This window comes from Petromyzon marinus, chromosome 75 (genome assembly GCF_048934315.1).
Source record: "Petromyzon marinus isolate PM22_M1 ecotype Great Lakes invasive population chromosome 75, UKy_Petmar_22M1.pri1.0, whole genome shotgun sequence".
NCBI lineage: Eukaryota > Metazoa > Chordata > Hyperoartia > Petromyzontiformes > Petromyzontidae > Petromyzon > Petromyzon marinus.
In genome coordinates this window covers 7,689,660-7,715,664 of record NC_133741.1, presented here as the reverse complement: position 1 = coordinate 7,715,664, position 26,005 = coordinate 7,689,660, and the positions used below count along the sequence as shown (strand labels likewise).

General features: G+C 56.3%; 1 protein-coding gene across 2 annotated transcripts in view; it reads right to left on the bottom strand.

The window, feature by feature from the left end:
• LOC116938411 (kinesin-like protein KIF1A) overlaps window positions 1–18,137 on the bottom strand; it is a 63,893-nt gene extending 45,756 nt beyond the window's left edge. For both annotated transcript variants that reach the window (XM_076056417.1, XM_076056418.1), the window contains exons 1-6: window positions 18,005–18,137; window positions 14,583–14,703; window positions 10,218–10,298; window positions 7,739–7,835; window positions 5,972–6,212; window positions 3,526–3,616 (exon numbers count right to left, since the gene is read on the bottom strand). In XM_076056417.1, coding sequence (XP_075912532.1) covers window positions 3,526–3,616; window positions 5,972–6,212; window positions 7,739–7,835; window positions 10,218–10,298; window positions 14,583–14,703; window positions 18,005–18,126 — 753 coding nt within the window. In that variant the 5' untranslated portion in view covers window positions 18,127–18,137. The remainder of the gene's footprint in view (window positions 1–3,525; window positions 3,617–5,971; window positions 6,213–7,738; window positions 7,836–10,217; window positions 10,299–14,582; window positions 14,704–18,004) is intronic.
• Between the last annotated feature and the right edge of the window lie 7,868 nt (window positions 18,138–26,005).

Genomic DNA, 26,005 nt, shown 5'->3' with positions numbered 1-26,005 from the left:
AGTGTGTGTGTGTGTACTGTGTGTGTACTGTGTGTGTACTGTGTGTGTGTACTGTGTGTATACTGTGTGTGTACTGTGTGTGTGTGTACTGTGTGTATAGTGTGTGTGTGTACTGTGTGTGTACTGTGTGTGTGTGTACTGTGTGTGTACTGTGTATACACTGTGTACTGTATGTGTGTGTACTGTGTGTGTGTGTACTGTGTGTATAGTGTGTGTGTGTACTGTGTGTGTACTGTGTGTGTGTATACTGTGTGTGTGTACTGTGTGTGTACAGTGTGTGTGTGTACTGTGTGTGTACTGTGTGTGTGTGTACTGTGTGTGTACTGTGTATACACTGCGTACTGTATGTGTGTGTACTGTGTGTGTGTGTGTACTGTGTGTATAGTGTGTGTGTGTGTACTGTGTGTGTACTGTGTGTGTACTGTGTGTGTGTACTGTGTGTATACTGTGTGTGTACTGTGTGTGTGTACTGTGTGTATAGTGTGTGTGTGTACTGTGTGTGTACTGTGTGTGTACTGTGTATACACTGTGTACTGTATGTGTGTGTACTGTGTGTGTGTGTACTGTGTGTATAGTGTGTGTGTGTACTGTGTGTGTATACTGTGTGTGTGTATACTGTGTGTGTGTACTGTGTGTGTACACTGTGTGTGTACTGTGTGTGTGTACTGTGTGTGTACACTGTGTATACTGTGTGTGTGTGTACTGTGTGTGTGTACTGTGTGTGTACTGTTTGTACTGTGTGTGTGTGTGTACTGTGTGTGTGTACTGTGCGTCCTGTGTGTGTACACTGTGTGTGTACACTGTGTGTATACTGTGTGTGTATACTGTGTATTGTGTGTGTACTGTGTGTACGTACTGTGTGTACTGTGTGTGTACTGTGTGTGTACACTGTGTGTACTGTGTGTACACTCTGTATACTGTGTGTGTGTACACTGTGTATACTGTGTGTGTGTGTACACTGTGTGTACACTGTGTGTGTACTGTGTGTGTGTACAGTGTGTGTGTACTGTGTGTGTGTACTGTGTGTGTACTGTGTGTGTACTGTGCGTACTGTGTGTGTGTACTGTGTGTGTGTACTGTGTGTGTACACTGTGTGTGTACTGTGTGTGTGTACACTGTGTACTGTGTGTGTACTGTGTATTGTGTGTGTGTACTGTGTGTACTGTGTGTGTGTGTACACTGTGTGTGTACACTGTGTGTACACTGTGTGTATACTGTGTATACTGTGTGTACACTGTGTGTGTGTACTGTGTGTGTACTGTGTGTACTGTGTGTGTGTGTACTGTGTGTACTGTGTGTGTACTGTGCGTACTGTGTGTGTACACTGTGTGTGTACACTGTGTGTATACTGTGTATTGTGTGTGTACTGTGTGTGTACTGTGTGTGTACACTGTGTGTATACTGTGTGTGTGTGTGTATACTGTGTGTGTGTGTACTGTGTGTGTGTGTGTACACTGTGTGTGTGTACACTGTGTGTGTACTGTGTGTGTACAGTGTGTGTACAGTGTGTGTGTGTACAGTGTGTACTGTGTGTGTGTACTGTGTGTGTGTGTACTGTGTACTGTGTGTACTGTGTGTGTACTGTGTGTGTGTACTGTGCGTACTGTGTGCGTACTGTGTGTGTACACTGTGTGTATAGTGTGTGTGTGTATTGTGTGTGTGTGTACTGTGTGTGTACACTGTGTGTGTGTACACTGTGTGTATACTGTGTGTGTGTGTACAGTGTGTGTGTACAGTGTGTGTGTACACTGTGTGTGTGTACTGTGTGTGTACTGTGTGTGTGTACTGTGTGTGCACACTGTGTACTGTGTGTGTACTCTGTGTGTACTGTGTACTGTGTGTGTACTGTGTGTGTGTGTACTGTGTACACTGTGTGTGTGTGTACTGTGTACACTGGGTGTACTGTATGTGTACACTGTGTGTGTACTACGTGTGTGTGTACTGTGTGTGTACACTGTGTGTGTGTACTGTGTGTGTGTGTACTGTGTGTGTGTACTGTGTGTGTACTGTGTGTAGGTACTGTGTACACTGTGTTCTGTGTGTACACTGTGAACTGTGTGTACTGTGTGTGTACTGTGTGTGTGTACACTGTGTGTGTACTGTGTGAACTGTGTGTGTACTGTGTGTACACTGTGTGTGTACTGTGTGTGTACTGTGTGTGTGTACTGTGTACACTGTGTGTGTGTACTGTGTACACTGTGTGTACTGTGTACACTGTGTGTGTACTGTGTGTGTACACTGTGTGTGTACTGCGTGTGTACTGCGTGTGTACTGTGTGTACACTGTGTGTGTACTGTGTGTGTGTGTACACTGTGTGTGTACACTGTGTGTGTACTCCATGTGTACTGTGTGTGTACTGCGTTGTACTGTGTGTACTGTGTGTGTACTGTGTGTGTACTGTGTGTATACTGTGTATGTACTGTATGTGTACACTGTGTACACTGTGTGTGTACTGTGTGTGTACACTGTGTGTGTACTGTGTGTGTACTGTATGTGTACACTGTGTGTGTACTGTGTGTACTGCGTGTGTACTGTGTGTAGGTACTGTGTACACTGTGTACTGTATGTACTGTGTGTGTACTGCATGTGTACACTGTGTGTGTACTGCGTGTGTACTGTGTGTACTGTGTACACTGTGTGTGTACTGTGTGTGTACACTGTGTGTGTACTGCGTGTGTACTGCGTGTGTACTGTGTGTACACTGTGTGTGTACTGTGTGTGTGTGTACACTGTGTGTGTACACTGTGTGTGTACTCCATGTGTACTGTGTGTGTACTGCGTTGTACTGTGTGTACTGTGTGTGTACTGTGTGTGTACTGTGTGTATACTGTGTATGTACTGTATGTGTACACTGTGTACACTGTGTGTGTACTGTGTGTGTACACTGTGTGTGTACTGTATGTGTACACTGTGTGTGTACTGTGTGTACTGCGTGTGTACTGTGTGTAGGTACTGTGTACACTGTGTACTGTATGTACTGTGTGTGTACTGCATGTGTACACTGTGTGTGTACTGCGTGTGTACTGTGTGTACTGTGTACACTGTGTGTGTACTGTGTGTGTACACTGTGTGTGTACTGCGTGTGTACTGCGTGTGTACTGTGTGTACACTGTGTGTGTACTGTGTGTGTGTGTACACTGTGTGTGTACACTGTGTGTGTACTCCATGTGTACTGTGTGTGTACTGCGTTGAACTGTGTGTACTGTGTGTGTACTGTGTGTGTACTGTGTGTATACTGTGTATGTACTGTATGTGTACACTGTGTACACTGTGTGTGTACTGTGTGTGTACACTGTGTGTGTACTGTGTGTGTACTGTATGTGTACACTGTGTGTGTACTGTGTGTACTGCGTGTGTACTGTGTGTAGGTACTGTGTACACTGTGTACTGTATGTACTGTGTGTGTACTGCATGTGTACACTGTGTGTGTACTGCGTGTGTACTGTGTGTACTGTGTGTGTACTGTGTGTGTGTACACTGTATGTACTGTGTGTGTACTGCGTGTGTACTGCAGGCTCTCCTCACATTCTGCACGTGGTAGAATCCCAGGGGGGGACCCCTCCCGGTGTTCTTGAGCGGCTCCGTGGAGAACGCCTCCTCCCCACGGTGCAGGAAGCTGGCGGTGGGTGGGCGGGACATGGTGGGTGGGTGGGACATGGTGGGTGGGTGGGACATGGTGGGTGGGACATGGTGGGTGGGTGGGACATGGTGGGTGGGACATGGTGGGTGGGTGGCACACAGTGGGTGGGACATGGTGGGTGGGTGGGGCACGGTGGGTGGGTGGGGCACGGTGGGTGGGTGGGGCATGGTGGGTGGGACACAGTGGGTGGGTGGGACACGGTGGGTGGGTGGGGCACAGTGGGTGGGTGGGGCATGGTGGGTGGGGTATGGTGGGTGGGGCATGGTGGGTGGGTGGGGCATGGTGGGTGGGACATGGTGGGTGGGTGGGACATTGTGGGTGGGTGGGACATGGTGGGTGGGTGGGACACGGTGGGTGGGTGGGGCATGGTAGGTGGGACACAGTGGGTGGGTGGGACACGGTGGGTGGGTGGGGCATGGTGGGTGGGACACAGTGGGTGGGTGGGACATGGTGGGTGGGGCACAGTGGGTGGGTGGGGCATGGTAGGTGGGACATGGTGGGTGGGTGGGGCATGGTGGGTGGGGCACGGTGGGTGGGTGGGACACAGTGGGTGGGTGGGGCATGGTGGGTGGGGCATGGTGGGTGGGACATGGTGGGTGGGTGGGACATGGTGGGTGGGTGGGACATGGTGGGTGGGGCACAGTGGGTGGGTGGGGCATGGTGGGTGGGACATGGTGGGTGGGTGGGGCATGGTGGGTGGGGCACGGTGGGTGGGTGGGACACAGTGGGTGGGTGGGGCATGGTGGGTGGGACACGGTGGGTGGGACATGGTGGGTGGGGCACGGTGGGTGGGACATGGTGGGTGGGGCACGGTGGGTGGGTGGGACATGGTGGGTGGGTGGGACATGGTGGGTGGGTGGGACATGGTGGGTGGGGCACGGTGGGTGGGTGGGACACGGTGGGTGGGTGGGGCACGGTGGGTGGGTGGGTGGGACATGGTGGGTGGGTGGGACATGGTGGGTGGGACACGGTGGGTGGGTGGGACATGGTGGGTGGGGCATGGTGGGTGGGACACAGTGGGTGGGTGGGACACGGTGGGTGGGTGGGGCACGGTGGGTGGGTGGGGCATGGTGGGTGGGAAACGGTGGGTGGGTGGGACATGGTGGGTGGGGCACGGTGGGTGGGTGGGACATGGTGGGTGGGGCACGGTGGGTGGGTGGGACACAGTGGGTGGGTGGGGCATGGTGGGTGGGGCATGGTGGGTGGGACATGGTGGGTGGGTGGGACATGGTGGGTGGGTGGGACATGGTGGGTGGGTGGGACATGGTGGGTGGGACACGGTGGGTGGGTGGGACACAGTGGGTGGGTGGGACATGGTGGGTGGGACACGGTGGGTGGCACACGGTGGGTGGGACATGGTGGGTGGGTGGGATACGGTGGGTGGGTGGGATACGGTGGGTGGGTGGATCACGGTGGGTGGGTGGGACATGGTGGGTGGGTGGGACATGGTGGGTGGGACACGGTGGGTGGGGCACAGTGGGTGGGTGGGACATGGTGGGTGGGGCACAGTGGGTGGGTGGGGCACGGTGGGTGGGTGGGACACGGTGGGTGGGACATGGTGGGTGGGTCACGGTGGGTGGGTGGGACACGGTGGGTGGGACACGGTGGGTGGGTGGGACATGGTGGGTGGGACACGGTGGGTGGGACATGGTGGGTGGGACATGGTAGGTGGGACATGGTGGGTGGGTCACGGTGGGTGGGTGGGGCATGGTGGGTGGGTGGGACATGGTGGGTGGGTGGGGCATGGTGGGTGGGACATGGTGGGTGGGTGGGACACGGTGGGTGAGACACGGTGGGTGGGACATGGTGGGTGGGTGGGACATGGTGGGTGGGTGGGGCATGGTGGGTGGGACATGGTGGGTGGGTGGGACACGGTGGGTGGGACACGGTGGGTGGGACATGGTGGGTGGGACATGGTGGGTGGGTGGGACATGGTGGGTGGGACACGGTGGGTGGGTGGGACATGGTGGGTGGGTGGGACACGGTGGGTGGGACATGGTGGGTGGGTGGGACATGGTGGGTGGGACATGGTGGGTGGGTGGGACATGGTGGGTGGGACATGGTGGGTGGGTGGGGCATGGTGGGTGGGACACGGTGGGTGGGACACGGTGGGTGGGACATGGTGGGTGGGTGGGGCATGGTGGGTGGGACATGGTGGGTGGGACATGGTGGGTGGGTGATGGTGGGTGGGTGATGGTGGGTGGGACATGGTGGGTGGGTGGGGCATGGTGGGTGGGTGATGGTGGGTGGGTGATGGTGGGTGGGTGTCCTCACTTGAACTGACAGAAGATGTCTGTGTAGTGGGGGGAGATGGTGGGTGGGTGTCCTCACTTGAACTGACAGAAGATGTCTGTGTAGTGGGGGGAGATCCCCAGGGCCTGAAGCACCGTCACGCGGAACGTGAAGCGCTCGCCCATCCGCAGCTGACCCACCAACCCCGCGGTGGCGCACTCACCACCCCCCTCACCACCCCCCTCACCACCCCCCTCACCACCCCCCTCACCACCCTCCTCATCCTCACCCACCCACGCCTCCTCCTCCTCCTCACCACCGGCCACACACAGAGACGGCCCTGCACACGAGATCAGTGGGTGGGTGGGTGTGTGAGTGGGTGGGTGGGTGGGTGAGTGAGTGAGTGAGTGGGTGGGTGAGTGAGTGGGTGGGTGAGTGAGTGGGTGGGTGAGTGAGTGGGTGGGTGAGTGGGTGGGCGGGTAAGTGAGTGGGTGAGTGGGTGGGTGAGTGGGTGGGTGGGTGAGTGGGTGAGTGGGTGGGTGAGTGAGTGAGTGAGTGGGTGAGTGAGTGGGTGAGTGGGTGGGTGAGTGGGTGGGTGGGTGATTGAGTGGGTGAGTGGGTGGGTGAGTGGGTGGGTGAGTGGGTGGGTGAGTGGGTGGGTGGGTGAGTGGGTGGTTGAGTGGGTGGATGGGTGAGTGGGTGGGTGGGTGGGTGAGTGGGTGGTTGAGTGGGTGGGTGGGTGGTGAGTGGGTGAGCGAATGGGTGGGTGGTGAGTGTGTGAGTGTGTGAATGAGTGAATGAGTGGGTGAGTGAATGAATGAGTGGGTGAGTGAGTGGGTGAGCGAGCAGGTGAGTGTGTGAGTGAGTGAATGAGTGAGTGAGTGGGTGAGTGAGTGGGTGAGCAAGCAGGTGAGTGTGTGAGTGAGTGAATGGGTGGGTGAGTGAGTGAGCGAGTGAGTGAATGTGTGGGTGGGTGGGTGAGCGAGCAGGTGGGTGGGTGGATAAACGGATCAGTGGGTGGGTGAGCGGGTGGGAGATCATGATGGTAGTGATCATGATGATGATCGTGATGATAGTAGTGATGATGGTGATGATGGTAGTGATGATCGTGATGGTGATGATGGTAGTGATGGTAGTGATGATCGTGATGATCGTGATGGTGATGCTAGTGATGATGGTGATGCTAGTGATGATGGTAGTGATGATGGTGATGATGATGGTGATGATGATGGTGATGATGGTGATGATGGTGGTGATGGTAGTGATGATGATGGTAGTGATGGTGATGGTGGTGATGATGGTAGTGATGATGGTGATGGTAGTGATGATGGTGATGATGGCAGTGATGATGATGGTGGTGATGGTAGTGATGGTGATGGTGGTGATGGTGATGCTGGTAGTGATGGTGGTGGTGATGGTAGTGATGATGGTAGTGATGTTGATGATGGTGATGGTAGTGATGGTGATGATGGTGATGGTGGTGATGTTGATGGTAGTGATGATGGTAGTGATGATGATGATGGTAGTGATGATGGTAGTGATGATGATGATGGTAGTGATGATGGTGATGATGGTGGTAGTGATGGTGATGATGATGTTGATGATGGTAGTGATGGTGGTAGTGATGGTGGTAGTGATGGTGATGTTGATGATGATGGTGGTAGTGATGATGATGATGATGATGTTGATGATGGTAGTGATGATGATAGTGATGGTAGTGATGATGATGGCAGTGATGGTAGTGATGATGATGGTAGTGATGGTATTGATGGTGGAGTTAGTGATATTGATGATGATGGTGGTAGTGATGATGATGGTGATGGTAGTGATGATGATGTTGATGATGCTGATGATGGAGTGAGTCACCCAGGTTCGCTGTCTCCTGCTGAGAATTCTCCCGTTGCCCCTCCACCACTCGGAGCTCCTCCTGGGAGCCTCCTCCAGAGGGACCACCACCACCACTCTACCACAACCACAACAACCATCATCTCCACCACCCTACAACAACCACAACAACCACCACCACCACCCTACAACAACCACAACAACTACAACAACCACCACCACCCTACAACAACCACAACAACCACAACAACCATCACCACCACCACCCTACAACAACCACAACAACCACAACAACCACCACCCTACAACAACCACAACAACCACCACCACCCTACAACAACCACAACAACCATCACAACCATCACCACCACCACCCTACAACAACCACAACAACCACAACAACCATCACCCCCACCACCCTACAACAACCACAACAACCACAACAACCATCACCACCACCCTACAACAACCACAACAACCACAACAACCATCACCACCACCACCACCCTACAACAACCACAACAACCATCACCACCACCCTACCACAACCACAACAACCACAACAACCATCACCACCACCACCCTACAACAACCACAACAACCATCACCACCACCACCACCCTACAACAACCACAACAACCATCACCACCACCCTACAACAACCACAACAACCACCACCCTACAACAACCACAACAACCATCACCACCACCCTACAACAACCACAACAACCATCACCACCACCACCCTACAACAACCACAACAACCACAACAACCATCACCACCACCAACACCACCCTACAACAACCACAACAACCACAACAACCATCACCACCACCAACACCACCCTACAACAACCACAACAACCACAACAACCATCACCACCACCACCATACCACAACCACAACAACCACAACAACCATCACCACCACCACCCTACAACAACCACAACAACCACAACAACCATCACCACCACCCTACAACAACCACAACAACCATCACCACCACCCTACAACAACCACAACAACCACAACAACCATCACCACCACCACCACCCTACAACAACCACAACAACCACAACAACCATCACCACCACCCTACAACGACCACAACAACCATCACCACCACCCTACAACAACCACAACAACAACCATCACCACCACCACCCTACAACAACCACAACAACCATCACCACCACAACAAGCATCACCACCACAACAACCACAACAACCATCACCACCACCCTACAACAACCACAACAACCATCACCACCACCACTCTACAACAACCACAACAACCACAACAACCATCACCACCACCACCCTACAACAACCACAACAACCATCACCACCACCACCCTACAACAACCACAACAACCACACCAACCATCACCACCACCCTACAACAACCACAACAACCATCACCACCACAACAACCATCACCACCACCCTACAACAACCACAACAACCATCACCACCACCCTACAACAACCACAACAACCATCACCACCACCACCACCACCACCCTACAACAACCACAACAACCATCACCACCACCACCCTACAACAACCACAACCATCACCACCACCACCCTACAACAACCACAACAACCACAACAACCATCACCACCCTACAACAACCACAACAACCATCACCACCCTACAACAACCACAACAACCACAACCACTCTACAACAACCACCAGCGCCACTCTACAACAACCACAACAACCATCACCACCACCATCATTACCACCTCCTGGTGGTGGTTGTAGTGGTTGTGGTGGTGGTGATTGTGGTAGTTCTGGTGGTTGTGGTGGTGGTGATTGTGGTGGTTGTGGGTATTGTAGTGGTAGTTGTGGTGGTGATGATTGTGGTGGTTGTGGTGGTTGTGGGTATTGTAGTGGTAGTTGTGGTGGTGGTGGTGATTGTGTTGGTTGTGGTGGTTGTGGGTATTGTAGTGGTGGTGTTTATTATTGGATTGGTGGTGGTTGTGGGGTGGTTCTGGTTGTGGTGGTGATTGTGGAGTTAATTGTGGTGGTTGTGGTGGTTGTAGTGGTAGTTGTTGTGGTGGTTGTTGTAGTTGTGGTGGTGGTTATTGTAGTTGTGGTGGTTGTTGTAGTTGTGGTGGTGTTTGTTGTAGTTGTGGTGGTTGTGGTGGTGGTTGTTGTAGTTGTGGTGGTTGTGGTGGTGTTTGTTGTGGTGGTTGTGGTGGTGGTTGTTGTGGTTGTGATGGTGGTTGTTGTAGTTGTGGTGGTTGTAGTTGTTGTAGTTGTGGTGGTTGTGGTGGTTGTGGTGGTTGTTGTAGTTGTTGTTGTAGTTGTGGTGGTTGTTGTGGTGGCAGTTGTTGTGTTGGTTGTTGTAGTTGTTGTAGTGGTGGTGGTTGTTGTTGTGGTGGTGGTGGTTGTTGTAGTCGTGGTGGTTGTTGTAGTTGTTGTTGTAGTGGTTGTTGTGGTTGTTGTTGTTGTGGTTGTTGTGGTTGTTGTGGTGGTGGTGGTGTTCACCGAGTGTGTGCTGCTGAATGAGATGAGCGCCGTTCCCGACTGACGAACTCCTGAGCCGTAGTCTGGGGCCTCCTCGTCCCCTGCAGATTGACGCAAACACAGACAGACACATACATACACAGACACACATAGACACACAGACACACACACACAGACAGACACATACAGACACACAGACACACATACAGACACACACACACACACACAGACACACACACACAGACACATAGACACACAGACACACAGACACGCACACACACAGACACATACAGACACACAGACACACACACACAGACACACATAGACACACACACAGACACACACACAGACACATAGACACACAGACACACAGACACGCACACACACACAGACACATACAGACACATACAGACACACAGACACACAGATACACACACACAGACACACACACACACACAGACACATACACACACACAGACACACAGACACACACACACAGACACACACACAGTGACACACACACAGACAACAACAACCGCCATTCACCACTAAGTGGCGGTGATGTCACCACGACGCTTGTGCCAGGCTATGTGCACCCTGAGGCCACGTGAAGTGTTGTTGTTGGAGGGCGACTACCTCCAACTGCCTAGTAGCGTCCTTGACGAGCCTCCTCCATAGAGGCCGATCTTGACACCGCTGGTACCAGTCATCGGCAAGTCCACTCAGCTCCACGTCCTCCTGTACCACATCACTCCATCTCTTCTCTAGCCCGTGCCGCGCCCGCTTAGCCCCCTCAATCCGGCCGAACAGAAGCTGTTTCGGCAGGCGGTGGCTGGGCATGCGGGCTACATGACCCAGCCATCGCAGCCTTCCCCGCCGGAGGAGCTCACCGATGGGACCTTGCCCAGATCTTTCAAGGATTTGTGAGCTCCTCACACAATCCAGTCTGGTTAAACCCAGGATGGATCGTAGGCAGGCCAGCCTAAATGTTTCTAACCGGCGAAGATGTTCCATTAGGGGGGTCCACGTTTCGCAAGCGTAGAGAAGGGAGGGAATGACCGTGGCCGAGAAGACCTAAAGCTTAGTGCGGAGCGACAGACCAGGTAGCTTCCACACAGCGTTACGCAACCGATGAAAAGATATTGCCGCTCGACTGATTCGGAATGAGACCTCTGCTGTCCAACTGGAGCTGGTCATGAGCACACTGCCCAGGTATGGGAAACTCTCCACTCTCTCCACAACTGCCCCATCACCGATTGGGAGTTGTGGGGGTGGAGTGTCCGATGGTACAAAATACCCAGGCAGGTGCTTAGTTTTGGTGGGGCTGATGGTGAGGCCCCACCTCTTAGTGGCACGCTCCAGTCTCAGCAGCAGCGTCTCCAACTCCTCCTCCTCTGAATGAGCAGCTATTACCAAATCATCAGCATACATAACGTGGTTGAGCAATAGGGAGCCATGCCTTGACCGCACCCGGGCATCGATCAGCCTCCCATTATATCTGTACCATATGGAGGTTCCCCCGGTACAGCTATTGAAGGCTTCACGAACTACGTGGTCAAAATAGATGTTAAATAATGTGGGAGCCAGAGGACATCCCTGCCGCACCCCAAGGTGAACAGGGAATGGCTCTGACTCCCGGCCACGTAGTTTTACCCGGGCCCGCTCACGATCATGAAGCCCCTTAATGATCGTGAGCAGAGGGTCAGGGACTACAAAAGCATGAATAACAACCCAGAGCCCAGGCCTACTGATGGTATCATAGGCCTTGACCAGGTCAATAAAGCAGAGATGTAGGTCTTGTTGGAATTCCCTACACCTCTGCTGTAGCAGACGGACAGAAAATATGGCATCTGTGCAGGACCGCCCTTTCCTGAAACCGCATTGGGGCTCCGCAAGCCTCTCCTCAGCGTGCCTGGCAAGGCGATGTTGAATAATCCTTACCAGGACCTTTCCCGGCACACTGAGGAGTGAGATGCCCCTGTAGTTGTTACAGTCTGTGCGGTCCTTCCAATCCTGCGGAACCCGTCCAGTGGTCCAGACCGTTGTTATGATGTCATATAGGGCAGTCTGTGCACAAACGCCACCCTCCCTGAGCATTTCGCTTGGGAGATCATCTCTGCCGGCTGCCTTTCCTGGTCTCAGACTCCAGATCGCCTTCAGTACTTCCTCAACAGATGGCACCTCAGCCAGCCACTCACAGGGGGTGACTTCTTCCAATATTTGAGGCACCGCAGCCTCAGCAGGGTCATCCTCACTTTGTGCCACGATATTTTCCTGGCTGAGGGATTTCCCTCCCCCCAGGACCTCACAGAAATGCTCAGCAAATCTGCAAACCTGTTCCTGGGGGTCGGAGATTGGATCACCGTTTTTCCCCTAATGATGGTAATAAGTGTGGCGCTGCAGGTTACTTTTTTGATGGACTTAAATAGAGATTTGTGATCACGGGCCACTGAGGTAGACTCCATCTCCTCAGCAACCCGTGACCACCACCCATCCTTGCAGCACCTCACGGCTCTCCGAACCTCCGAGCGAAGGCTGCGGTAAGCCTCCTCATTCTCTGACATGGGATTCTGTAGCCGATGACAGTGGGCCTGTCGCTTTTTCTCAACCATCCTGAACAACTCCTCTGTCAGCCAGGGTCTCTGGGGAGGTCTGGACCGCGTACCCAAAGCAGCCATTGCAGCCGCATGAGTCACAGTCCTAAACCTCGCCCATTTACCCTCGACATCAGGAGGAGTGGGGGACGATGCCAACCCCAGCCGCAAGCGATGATGAAATTCTCACTTGCAACTTTCATCAGATAACTGAGACCAGGCAACTTTAGGTTGGAATGGGGTCCTGGGTGTACACCCACCACCGGAGTGGAAGAATGGCAGGCGCATCTTACAGATGACTAGTCGATGGTCAGAGGGCAGATCAGCTCCACGGTAGGTCCTGGTGTCAAGCACATGGGCTCACATCTGCTGGTCCATCACTATGTAGTCCAGCAGATGTTCTTGCTTGGACCCGGCATGCATCCATGACGTTGTATGGATGCGCCAATGCCGGAACAGCATGTTGGTAATTACAAGCCCATGGGCTGCACAAAAATCTAGCAGCCTCCTACCGTTGTTACTGAGCTGATCTGGCCCATGCCCTTCAATCACTCCAGACCAGGTGCCAGCATCATGACCAACTCGGGCATTGAAGTCACCCAACAAGATGACTCTATCCCGATGGGCCACTTCAGCCAGCACCAGTGACAGGAGGTCAAAGAAGGCATCTGACTCATCGGCTTTGCCTGCATCCCTCCACGGATGATCGTCTTCGGTGGGGGCATAAGTAACCACGACCACCACTCCTCGCCTCCGGTTGATGGGAAGGCGAGCCCAAAGTAGCCTGGGGCTTACAGCTTCCCACACCTCACCGCCACGCTCCCACGCCCCCTTCATTCTTTTGTTCAAAAGAAGAGCCACTCCCTGTTGTTCGGCAGTCTGCTGCCCCGAGTAGAGGACTGTCCACCCCTCATGGTGGCAGGAGCCAGAACCGGTCCACCGGACCTCCTGAATGCCACAGAGATCCAGGCGGTACCGGGCCAGCTCCCGACAGAGGAGTGGCAGCCTCTCCTCCGCAGTGAGCGTTCGAACATTCCACGTGGCCACACAAAGTGGCTTTTCGTTGTTTCTGGAAGAGCCCCGAGGGTAGGTATTCAATCTCCTGGCTCCGCCAATTGGGGTTTGGTCAGGAGACGTCATAGACGCCTGTCCCCCCGGGGCCTCCGGCACAAGCTTATTAGTTAGATATTCCAGTTTAACTCGTGGTTTAGTGGTAATTTATTTGAAGGTGGAGGGGTTACCAGCCCCTTGCACCCGTCCAGAGCCCCCGTTTAGCCCCTGTGGTGGTCACAGACGCCATGAGGGGAGGAGCCAATCGGAATTGGACCTCCCCCCACAGCACTGTCCACGACAGAGTTGCCAGCCCGGCACCACGAGGAGGTTGGGGGTTGTTTTACCAGCTCCCCACGTGGTCGTGGTGGTAGTGGTGGTGGTAGTTGTGGATGGTTGTGGTGGTTGTGGTGGTGGTGGTAGTTGTGGTGGTGGGGGTAGTTGTGGTGGTTGTGGTGGTTGTTGTGGTGGTGGTTGTGGTGGTTGTTGTTGTGGTGGTGGTGGTTGTGGTGGTGGTGGTTGTTGTGGTGGTGGTTGTGGTGGTGGTTGTTGTGGTTGTGGTGGTGGTTGTGGTGGTAGTTGTGGATGGTTGTGGTGGTTGTTGTTGTGGTGGTTGTTGTTGTGGTGGTTGTGGTGGTGGTTGTGGTGGTGGTTGTTGTGGTGGTTGTTGTTGTGGTGGTTGTGGTGGTGGTTGTGGTGGTGGTTGTGGTGGTGGTGGTTGTGGTGGTGGTGGTTGTCTCACGTTGCTGAGAGGCTGCAGTGCCACACGCAGCAGTCCCACCAACTCTCCACGTGGTCCCACAATGGCTGCACGGTGCAGCAGGGAGACGCGGTGCAGCAGGCAGCCCAGATACACGCTGGCCCTGCATCCACACCACACATCACACCACGCGCATCACAACACACATCACACCACACATCACACCACACGCATCACACCACACATCACACCACACATCACACCACACATCACACCACACGCATCACAACACGTACACCGCATCACACACATCACACCACACATCACACCACACATCACACCACACGCATCACAACACGTACACCGCATCACACACACCACATATCACACCACACATCACACCACACATCACACCACACATCACACCACACGCATCACAACACGTACACCGCATCACACACACCACACATCACACCACATATCACACCGCATCACACACACCACACATCACACCACACATCACACCACACATCACACCACACGCATCACAACACGTACACCGCATCACACACACCACACATCACACCACACATCACACCACACATCACACCGCATCACACACACCACACATCACACCACACATCACACCACACATCACACCGTGCGCATCACAACACGTACACCGCATCACACCGCATCACATCACACCACACACACCACGTACACCGCATCACACACACCACACACCACGTACACCACACACCACGTACACCACACACACCACGTACATCACATCACACACCCCACACATCACACACACACACACCACGTACACTACACCACATACACCGCACCACACACACACCGCATCACACACACCACATCACACCGCATCACATCACACCACACACACCACACCACACACACACCGCACCACACCACACACACCACACCACACACACCATACCACATCACACACACCACATCACACACACCACACCACACCACACCACACACACCACATCACACACACCACATCACACACACCACACCACACCACACACACCACACCACATCACACACACCACATCACACACACCACACCACATCACACACACCACACCACATCACACACACCACACCACACATCACATCACACCACACATCACACCACACGCATCACACCACACATCACACCACACCACACATCACACCACATGCATCACAACACATACACCGCATCACACACACCACACATCACACCACACATCACACCACACATCACACCACACATCACACCACACATCACACCACACATCACACCACATGCATCACAACACGTACACCGCATCACACACATCACACCACACATCACACCACACATCACCCCACACATCACACCACACGCATCACAACACGTACACCGCATCACACACACCACGCATCACACCACACATCACACCGCATCACACACACCACACATCACACCACACATCACACCACACATCACACCACACATCACACCACACATCACACCACACGCATCACAACACGTACACCGCATCACACACACCACACATCACACCACACATCACACCACACCACACACCGCATCACACACACCACACATCACACCACACATCACACCGCGCGCATCACAACACGTACACCACACACACCACACCACACATCACACCACACATCACACCGCGCGCATCACAACACGTACACCGCATCACACCGCATCACATCACACCACACACACCACGTACACCGCATCCCACACACCACGTACACCACACACACCACGTACACCACACACACCACGTACATCACATCACACACACCACACATCACACACACACACACCGCACCACACACACACCGCATCACACACACCACATCACACCGCATCACACACACCACACCACACACCCCACACCACACCACACCACACACCACACACACCACACCACATCACACACACCACACCACATCACACACACCACATCACACACACCACACCACACACACCACACCACATCACACACACCACACCACACACACCACACCACACACACCACACCACATCACACACACCACACCACATCACACACACCACATCACACACACCACACCACATCACACACACCACACCACATCACACACACCACACCACACACACCACACCAGGTGAGTGTAGTGGTGAGCATAGTGATAAGTAGCAGTGAGTGCGGTGGTGAGCGTGGTGTAGTGGTGAGCGTGGTGGTGAGTGTGGTGTATTTGCAAGTGTGGTGGTGAGTGTAGTGGTGAGCGTAGTGGTGAGCATGGTGTAGTGGTGAGTGTGGTGGTGAGTGTGGCGGTGAGTGTGGTGTAGTGGTGAGCGTAGTGGTGAGCGTGGTGGTGAGTGTGGTGGTGAGTGTAGTGGTGAGCGTGGTGGTGAGTGGACGCTCACCTTCCCACCAGGCGAGCGTGGTGGTGAGTGTAGTGGTGAGCGTAGTGGTGAGCGTGGTGGTGAGTGTAGTGGTCAGCGTAGTGGTGAGCGTAGTGGTGAGTGTAGTGGTGAGTAGACGCTCACCTTCCCACCAGGTGAGTGTAGTGGTGAGTGTAGTGGTGAGTGTAGTAGTGAGTGTGGTGGTGAGTGTGGTGGTGAGTGTAGTGGTGAGTGTGGTGTAGTGGTGAGTGTGGTGGTGAGTGTGGTGTAGTGGTGAGTGTAATGGTGAGTGTAGTAGTGGTGAGTGTAGTGGTGAGCGTAGTGGTGAGTGTAGTGGTGAGCGTGGTGGTGAGTGTGGTGTAGTGGTGAGTGTAGTGGTGAGTATAGTGGTGAGTGTAGTGGTGAGTGTGGTGTAGTGGTGAGTGTGGTGGTGAGTGTTGTGGTGAGTGTGGTGGTGAGTGTAGTGGTGAGTGTAGTGGTTAGTGTAGTGGTGAGTGTGGTGTAGTGGTGAGTGTAGTGGTGAGTGTAGTGGTGAGTGTAATGGTGAGTGTAGTGGTGAGTGTAGTGGTGAGTATAGTGGTGAGTGTGGTGGTGAGTGTGGTGGTGAGTGTAGTGGTGAGTATAGTGGTGAGTGTAGTGGTGAGTGTAGTGGTGAGTAGACGCTCACCTTCCCACCAGGTGAGTGTGGTGGTGAGTGTAGTGGTGAGTGTAGTGGTGAGTGTGGTGGTGAGTGTAGTGGTGAGTGTAGTGGTGAGTGTAGTGGTGAGTGTTGTGGTGAGTGTGGTGGTGAGTGTGGTGGTGAGTGTAGTGGTGAGTGTGGTGGTGAGTGTGGTGGTGAGTGTAGTGGTGAGTGTAGTGGTGAGTGTGGTGGTGAGTGTAGTGGTGAGTGTAGTGGTGAGTGTAGTGGTGAGTGTTGTGGTGAGTGTGGTGGTGAGTGTGGTGGTGAGTGTAGTGGTGAGTGTGGTGGTGAGTGTGGTGGTGAGTGTGGTGGTGAGTGTAGTGGTGAGTGTAGTGGTGAGTAGACGCTCACCTTCCCACCAAGTTGAACCAGGGCTGGCGATCATAGAAGGGATCTCCCCCCCCGCTGAGGGGGGGCCCCTCCCCTCCATCCCCCGCCAGCCCCTCCCCTCCACAGGAGAAGAGCTCCCTCATTCGCTCTACACGCTGCCTGCGGGGGGAGGGGGGAGGGGGGTGAGTGGGTGGGTGGGTGAGTGGGTGAGTGAGTGGGTGGGTGAGAGGGGGGGTGAGAGGGTGAGTGGGTGGGAGAGTGGGTGAGTGAGTGGGTGAGTGAGTGGGTGAGTGGGTGGGTGAGTGAGTGAGTGGGTGGGTGAGTGAGTGGGTGAGTGAGTGAGTGGGTGAGTGGGTGGGTGAGTGAGTGGGTGAGTGGGGTGAGAGAATGGGTGAGTGGGTGGGTGAGTGAGTGAGTGGGTGAGTGAGTGAGTGAGTGGGTGGGTGGGTGGGTGAGTGAGTGGGTGAGTGGGTGGGTGGGTGAGTGAGTGGGTGAGTGAGTGGGTGAGTGAGTGGGTGGGTGAGAGGGTGAGTGGGTGGGTGGGTGGGTGGGTGAGTGGGTGGGTGGGTGGGTGAGTGAGTGGGTGGGTGGGTGAGTGAGTGGGTGAGAGGGTGAGTGGGTGGGTGAGTGGGTGAGTGAGTGGGTGAGTGAGTGGGTGAGTGGGTGGGTGAGTGAGTGGGTGAGTGAGTGAGTGGGTGAGTGAGTGAGTGGGTGGGTGGGTGAGTGAGTGGGTGAGTGGGTGGGTGGGTGAGTGAGTGGGTGAGTGAGTGGGTGAGTGAGTGGGTGGGTGAGAGGGTGAGTGGGTGGGTGGGTGGGTGAGTGGGTGGGTGGGTGAGTGGGTGGGTGGGTGGGTGAGTGAGTGGGTGGGTGGGTGAGTGAGTGGGTGAGTGAGTGAGTGAGTGGGTGGGTGGGTGGGTGAGTGAGTGAGTGAGTGGGTGAGTGAGTGAGTGGGTGGGTGTGTGGGGTGAGTGAGTGAGTGAGTGGGGTGAGTGGGGTGAGTGAGTGAGTGAGTGGGGTGAGTGAGTGGGTGGGTGAGTGGGTGGGTGAGTGGGTGAGTGAGTGAGTGGGTAAGTGGGTGGGTGAGTGAGTGGGTGAGTGGGGTGAGTGAGTGAGTGAGTGGGGTGAGTGGGGTGAGTGAGTGGGTGGGTGGGTGAGTGAGTGGGTGGGTGAGTGGGTGGGTGAGTGGGTGGGTGAGTGGGTGTGGTGAGTGTGTGGGTGAGTGGGTGGGTGAGTGAGTAAGTGGGTGAGTGGGTGGGTGAGTGAGTGGGTGAGTGGGGTGAGTGAGTGAGTGAGTGGGTGGGTGGGTGAGTGAGTGGGTGGTGGGTGAGTGAGTGGGTGGGTGAGTGGGTGGGTGAGTGTGTGAGTGGGTGAGTGAGTGAGTGAGTGGGTGAGTGAGTAAGTGGGTGAGTGGGTGGGTGAGTGAGTGAGTGGGGTGAGTGGTGAGTGGGTGAGTGAGTGGGTGGGTGAGTGGGTGGGTGAGTGAGTGAGTGGGTGGGTGAGTGGGTGGGTGAGTGAGTGGGTGAGTGGGGTGAGGAGTGAGTGGGGTGAGTGGGGTGAGTGAGTGGGTGAGTGAGTCGGTGAGTGAGTGAGTGGGTGAGTGGGTGAGTGAGTGAGTGAGTGGGTGAGTGAGTGAGTGAGTGGGTGAGTGAGTTAGTGAGTGGGTGAGTGAGTGAGTGGGTGAGTGAGTGAGTGGGGTGAGTGGGGTGAGTGGGTGAGTGGGGTGAGTGAGTGAGGGTGGTGAGTGAGTGAGGGTGAGTGGGTGGGTGAGGTGAGTGGGTGAGTGAGTGAGTGAGTGGGGTGAGCGAGTGGGTGAGTGACTGAGTAGGTGAGTGAGGGTGGTGAGGGTGAGTGAGGGGGGTGAGTGACTGAGTAGGTGAGTGAGGGTGGTGAGGGGGGTGAGTGAGTGAGTGACTGAGCTGGGGTGAGTGGGGTGGTGAGGGTGGTGAGGGTGGTGAGTGATGGGTGGTGAGTGAGGGTGGTGAGTGAGGGTGGTGGTGGTGGTGAGTGGAGTGAGTGGGGGTGGTGAGTGAGTGGGGTGAGGGTGAGTGAGTGGAGTGAGTGGGGTGAGTGAGGTGAGTGAGTGAGTGAGTGGGGTGAGGGTGAGGGTGAGTGAGGGTGGTAAGGGTCGTGAGGGTGGTGAGGGGGGTGAGTGAGGGTGGTGAGGGTGGTGAGGGTGGTGAGTGAGGGTGGTGAGTGAAGGTGGTGAGTGAGGGTGATGAGGGTGGTGAGGGTGGTGAGGGTGGTGAGTGAGGGTGGTGAGTGAGGGTGGTGAGTGGGGTGAGTGGGTGAGTGAGGCGTGGTGAGTGAGGGTGGTGAGGGTGGTGAGGGTGGTGGGGGTGAGTGAGGGGGGTGAGTGACTGAGTAGGTGAGTGAGGGTGGTGAGGGGGGTGAGTGGGTGAGTGAGGGGTGAGGTGAGTGAGTGAGTGAGGGTGGTGAGGGTGGTGAGGGTGGTGAGTGAGGGTGGTGAGTGAGGGTGGTGAGTGAGGGTGGTGAGTGAGGGTGGTGAGTGAGGGTGGTGAGGGTGGTGAGGGTGGTGAGTGAGGGTGGTGAGTGAGGGTGGTGAGTGGGGTGAGTGAGGGGTGGTGAGTGAGGGTGGTGAGGGTGGTGAGTGAGGGTGGTGAGGGTGGTGAGTGAGGGTGGTGAGTGAGGGTGGTAGGGTGGTGAGGGTGGTGAGTGAGGGTGGTGAGTGAAGGTGGTGAGTGAGGGTGATGAGGGTGGTGAGGGTGGTGAGGGTGGTGAGTGAGGGTGGTGAGTGAGGGTGGTGAGTGGGAGTGAGTGGGTGAGTGAGGCGTGGTGAGTGAGGGTGGTGAGGGTGGTGAGGGTGGGAGGGTGAGTGAGGGGGGTGAGTGATGAGTAGGTGAGGTGAGGGTGGTGAGGGGGGTGAGTGAGTGAGTGACTGAGTGGGGTGAGTGGGGTGGTGAGGGTGGTGAGGGTGGTGAGTGAGGGTTGGTGAGTGAGGGTGGTGAGTGAGGGTGGTGGTGGTGGTGAGTGGGGTGAGTGAGGTGGTGTGAGTGAGTGGGGTGAGGGTGAGTGAGTGGAGTGAGTGGGAGTGAGTGGGGATGAGTGAGTGAGTGAGTGGGGTGAGGGTGAGGGTGAGTGAGGGTGGTGAGGGTGGTGAGGGTGGTGAGGGGGGTGAGTGAGGGTGGTGAGGGTGGTGAGGGTGGTGAGTGAGGGTGGTGAGTGAGGGTGATGAGGGTGGTGAGGGTGGTGAGGTGGTGAGTGGTGGTGAGTGAGGGTGGTGAGTTGGGTGAGTGGGTGAGTGAGGCGTGGTGAGTGAGGGTGGTGAGGGTGGTGAGGGTGGTGAGGGTGAGTGAGGGGGGTGAGTGACTGAAGTAGGTGAGTGAGGGTGGTGAGGGGGGTGAGTGCTGAGTGAGGGGTGGGTGAGTGAGTGAGTGAGGGTGGTGAGGGTGGTGGGGTGGTGAGTGAGGGTGGTGATGTGAGGGTGGTGAGTGAGGGTGGTGAGGGTGGTGAGGGTGGTGAGTGAGGGTGGTGAGTGAGGGTGGTGAGTGGGGTGAGTGAGGGTGGTGGTGAGGGTGGTGAGGGTGTGAGTGAGGGTGGTGAGGGTGGTGAGTGAGGGTGGTGAGTGAGGGTGGGTGAGGGGTGAGGGTGGTGAGGGTGGTGAGTGAAGGTGGTGAGGTGAGGGTGATGAGGGGTGGTGAGGGTGGTGAGGGTGGTGAGTGAGGGTGGTGAGTGAGGGTGGTGAGTAGAGGGTGGTGAGTGGGGTGAGTGGGTGAGTGAGGCGTGGTGAGTGAGGGTGGTGAGGGTGGTGAGGGTGGTGAGGGTGGTGAGGGTGGTGAGGGTGAGTGAGGGGGGTGAGTGACTGAGTAGGTGAGTGAGGGTGGTGAGGGGGGTGAGTGGGTGAGTGAGGGGTGGGTGGGAGAGTGAGTGAGGGGTGAGGGTGGTGAGGGTGGTGAGTGAGGGTGGTGAGTGAGGGTGGTGAGTGAGGGTGGTGAGTGAGGGTGGTGAGGGTGGTGAGGGTGGTGAGTGAGGGTGGTGAGGGTGGTGAGGGTGGTGAGTGAGGGTGAGTGAGGGGTGGGTGAGTGACTGTGAGTGAGGGTGGTGAGGGTGGTGAGGATGGTGAGTGAGGGTGAGTGAGGGGTGGGTGAGTGAGTGAGTTAGGGTGGTGAGGGTGGTGAGGGTGGTGAGGGTGGTGAGTGAGGGTGAGTGAGGGGTGGGGTGAGTGAGTGAAGTGAGGGTGGTGAGGGTGGTGAGGATGGTGAGGGTGGTGAGGGTGAGTGAGGGTGGTGAGTGAGGGTGGTGAGTGAGGGTGGTGAGTGAGGGTGGTGAGTGAGGGTGGTGGTGAGTGAGTGAGGGTGGTGAGGGTGGTGAGGGTTGGTGAGTGAGGGGTGGTGAGGGTGTGTGAGTGAGGGTGGTGAGGGTGGTGAGTGAGTGTGGTGAGTGAGTGTGGTGAGGAGGGTGGTGAGTGAGGGAGTGAGTGAAGGTGGTGAGTGATGGTGGTGAGTGTGGTGAGTGAGGGTGTGGTGAGTGAGGGTGGTGAGTGAGTGGGGTGAGTGAGGGTGGTGAGTGTGGTGAGTGAGGGTGGTGAGTGAGGGTGGTGAGTGAGTGGGGTGAGTGAGGGTGGTGAGTGAGGGTGGTGAGTGAGGGTGGTGAGGGTGGTGAGTGAGTGTGGTGAGTGAGTGTGGTGAGTGAGTGTGGTGAGGAGGGTGGTGAGTGAGTGAGTGAGTGATGGTGGTGAGTGAGGGTGGTGAGTGTGTTGTGTGAGGGTGGTGAGTGAGGGTGGGTGAGTGAGTGGGGTGAGGAGGGTGGAGTGTGAGTGGTGAGTGAGGGTGGTGAGTGTGGTGGTGAGTGTGGTGAGTGAGTGTGGTGAGTGAGTGTGGTGAGGAGGGTGGTGAGTGAGTGAGTGAGTGAAGGTGGTGAGGGAGGGTGGTGAGGGTGGTGAGTGAGGGTGGTGAGTGAGGGTGGTGAGTGAGGGTGGTGAGTGAGGGTGGTGAGTGAGGGTGGTGAGTGAGGGTGGTGAGGGTGGTGAGTAAGTGTGGTGAGTGAGGGTGATGTGAGGAGGGTGGTGAGTGAGTGAGTGAAGGTGGTGAGTGAGGGTTGGTGAGTGTGGTGAGTGAGGAGGTGGTGAGTGAGTGGTGAGGGTGGTGAGGGTGGTGAGGGTGAGTGAGTGAGGGTGGTGAGGGGAGGGTGGTGAGGGTGGTGAGTGAGGGTGGTGAGTGAGGGTGGTGAGTGAGGGTGGTGAGTGAGGGTGGTGAGTGAGGGTGGTGAGTGAGGGTGGTGAGGTGGTGAGTAAGTGTGGTGAGTGAGGGTGGTGAGGGAGGGTGGTGAGTGAAGTGAGTGAAGGTGGGAGTGAGGGTGGTGAGAGTGTGGTGAGTGAGGGTGGATGAGTGAGTGGGGTGTGGGTGGTGAGGGTGGTGAGGGTGAGTGAGTGAGGGTGGTGAGGGTGGTGAGTGAGGGGGTGAGTGAGGGTGGTGAGGGTGGTGAGGGTGGTGAGTGAGTGTGGTGAGTGAGTGAGTGAGTGAAGGTGGTGAGTGAGGGTGGTGAGTGTGGTGAGTGAGGGTGGTGAGTGAGGGTGGTGAGGGTGGTGAGTGTGGTGAGTGAGTGTGGTGAGTGAGTGTGGTGAGTGAGGGTGGTGAGTGAGGGTGGTGAGTGAGGGTGGTGAGGGTGGTGAGTGAGGGTGGTGAGGGTGGTGAGTGAGGGTGGTGAGGGTGGTGAAGGTGGTGAGTGAGGGTGGTGAGTGAGGGTGGTGAGTGTGGTGAGTGAGGGTGGTGAGTGAGTGTGGTGAGTGAGGGTGGTGAGTGAGGGTGGTGAGTGAGGGTGGTGAGTGAGGGTGGTGAGGGTGGTGAGTGAGGGTGGTGAGGGTGGTGAGGGTGGTGTGTGAGGGTGGTGAGTGAGGGGTGGTGAGGGTGGTGAGTGATGGTGGGTGAGTGAGGGGTGGTGAGGGTGGTGAGTGGGGGTGGTGAGTGAGGGTGGTGAGGGTGGTGAAGGTGGTGAGTGAGGGTGGTGAGTGAGGGTGGTGAGTGAGTGAGTGAAGGTGGTGAGTGAGGGTGGTGAGTGTGGTGAGTGTGGTGAGTGAGGGTGGTGAGGGTGGTGAGTGAGGGTGGTGAGTGAGGGTGGTGAGGGTGGTGAGTGAGGGTGGTGAGTGAGGGTGGTGAGGGTGGTGAGTGAGGGTGGTGAGTGAGGGTGGTGAGGGTGGTGGAGTGAGGGTGGTGAGTGAGGGTGGTGAGTGAGGGTGGTGAGTGAGTGAGTGAAGGTGGTGAGTGAGGGTGGTGAGTGTGGTGAGTGTGGTGAGTGAGGGTGGTGAGGGTGGTGAGTGAGGGTGGTGAGTGAGGGTGGTGAGTGAGGGTGGTGAGGGTGGTGAAGGTGGTGAGTGAGGGTGGTGAGTGAGGGTGGTGAGTGAGGGTGGTGAGTGAGTGAGTGAAGGTGGTGAGTGAGGGTGGTGAGTGTGGTGAGTGTGGTGAGTGAGGGTGGTGAAGCGTGGTGAGTGAGGGTGGTGAGTGAGGGTGGTGAGTGAGGGTGGTGAGTGTGGTGAGTGAGTGTGGTGAGGGTGGTGAGTGAGGGTGGTGAGTGAGGGTGGTGAGTGTGGTGAGTGAGGGTGGTGAGTGTGGTGAGTGAGGGTGGTGAGGGTGGTGAGTGAGGGTGGTGAGTGAGGGTGGTGAGTGGGGGTGAGTGAGGGTGGTGAGTGTGGTGAGTGAGGGTGGTGAGTGAGGGTGGTGAGTGAGGGTGGTGAGTGAGGGTGGTGAGAGTGTGGTGAGTGAGGGTGGTGAGGGTGGTGAGTGAGGGTGGTGAGTGAGGGTGGTGAGTGTGGTGAGTGAGGAGTGGTGAGTGTGGTGAGTGAGGGTGGTGAGGGGGTGAGTGAGGGTGGTGAGTGAGGGTGGTGAGTGAGGGTGGTGAGGGGTGGTGAGTGAGTGAGGGTGGTGAGTGTGGGTGAGTGAGGGTGGTGAGTGTGGTGAGTGAGGGTGGTGAGGGTGGTGAGTGAGGGTGGTGGGTGAGGGTGGTGAGTGAGGGTGGTGAGGGTGGTGAGTGAGTGAGGGTGGTGAGTGAGGGTGGTGAGTGAGGGTGGTGAGTGAGGGTGGTGAGTGAGTGAGGGTGGTGAGTGAGGGTGGTGAGTGAGTGAGGGGTGGTGAGTGAGTGAGGGTGGTGAGTGAGGGTGGTGAGTGAGGGTGGTGAGGAGCGACTCACCCGCAGCTTGCAGATGGACCAGTGGTGAGTGGCTCCGTTGCCCATGGTCACGAACCTCCACGGCAACCACGGTGCGGGGGGAGGGGCCGTGGGGGGGCAGCAGATCGGGGGGGGAGGGGGCGAGTGGGGGCCGGCGGAGAGCAAACCAAACTGGAACTCCACCCTGGGGGGGAGGGGGGGGGGAGGGGGGGGGGAAGGGGGGGAGAGGGGGGGGGGGGATAGAGGGGGAGGGGCAAAGTGACAGCTTCACAGACGTCCCCCACCTCACCCACCCTCAACTCCTCCCCCAGCCCCCCCCCACCAGCCCCCCCCCACCAGCCCCCCCCCACCAGGCCCCCCCACCAGCCCCCCCCACCTGCTTGTGCAGCTCCACGCTGATGGCGTTGGCCTCGGTGAGCAGAGCTGCGGTCCCCCACAGCTCATCACGGAGCGACGTGAAGTGGTGAGCTCGCCACTTGCTCACCACGCTCACCACCAGCTGACGCTCACGCTCACTCCAGCTCACCCCTACTCACAGTGACACACACACAGTGACACACACAGTGACACACACAGTGACACACACAGTGACACACACACACGTGACACACACAGTGACACACACACAGTGACACACACAGTGACACACACACAGTGACACACACAGTGACACACACCCAGTGACACACACACACACACAGTGACACACACACAGTGACACACACACACAGTGACACACACACACACAGCTCATCACGGAGCGACGTGAAGTGGTGAGCACGCCACTTGCTCACCACGCTCACCACCAGCTGACGCTCGCGCTCACTCCAGCTCACCCCTAGTCACACACACACGTGACACAACACACAGTGACACACAGTGACACAGTGACACACACACAGT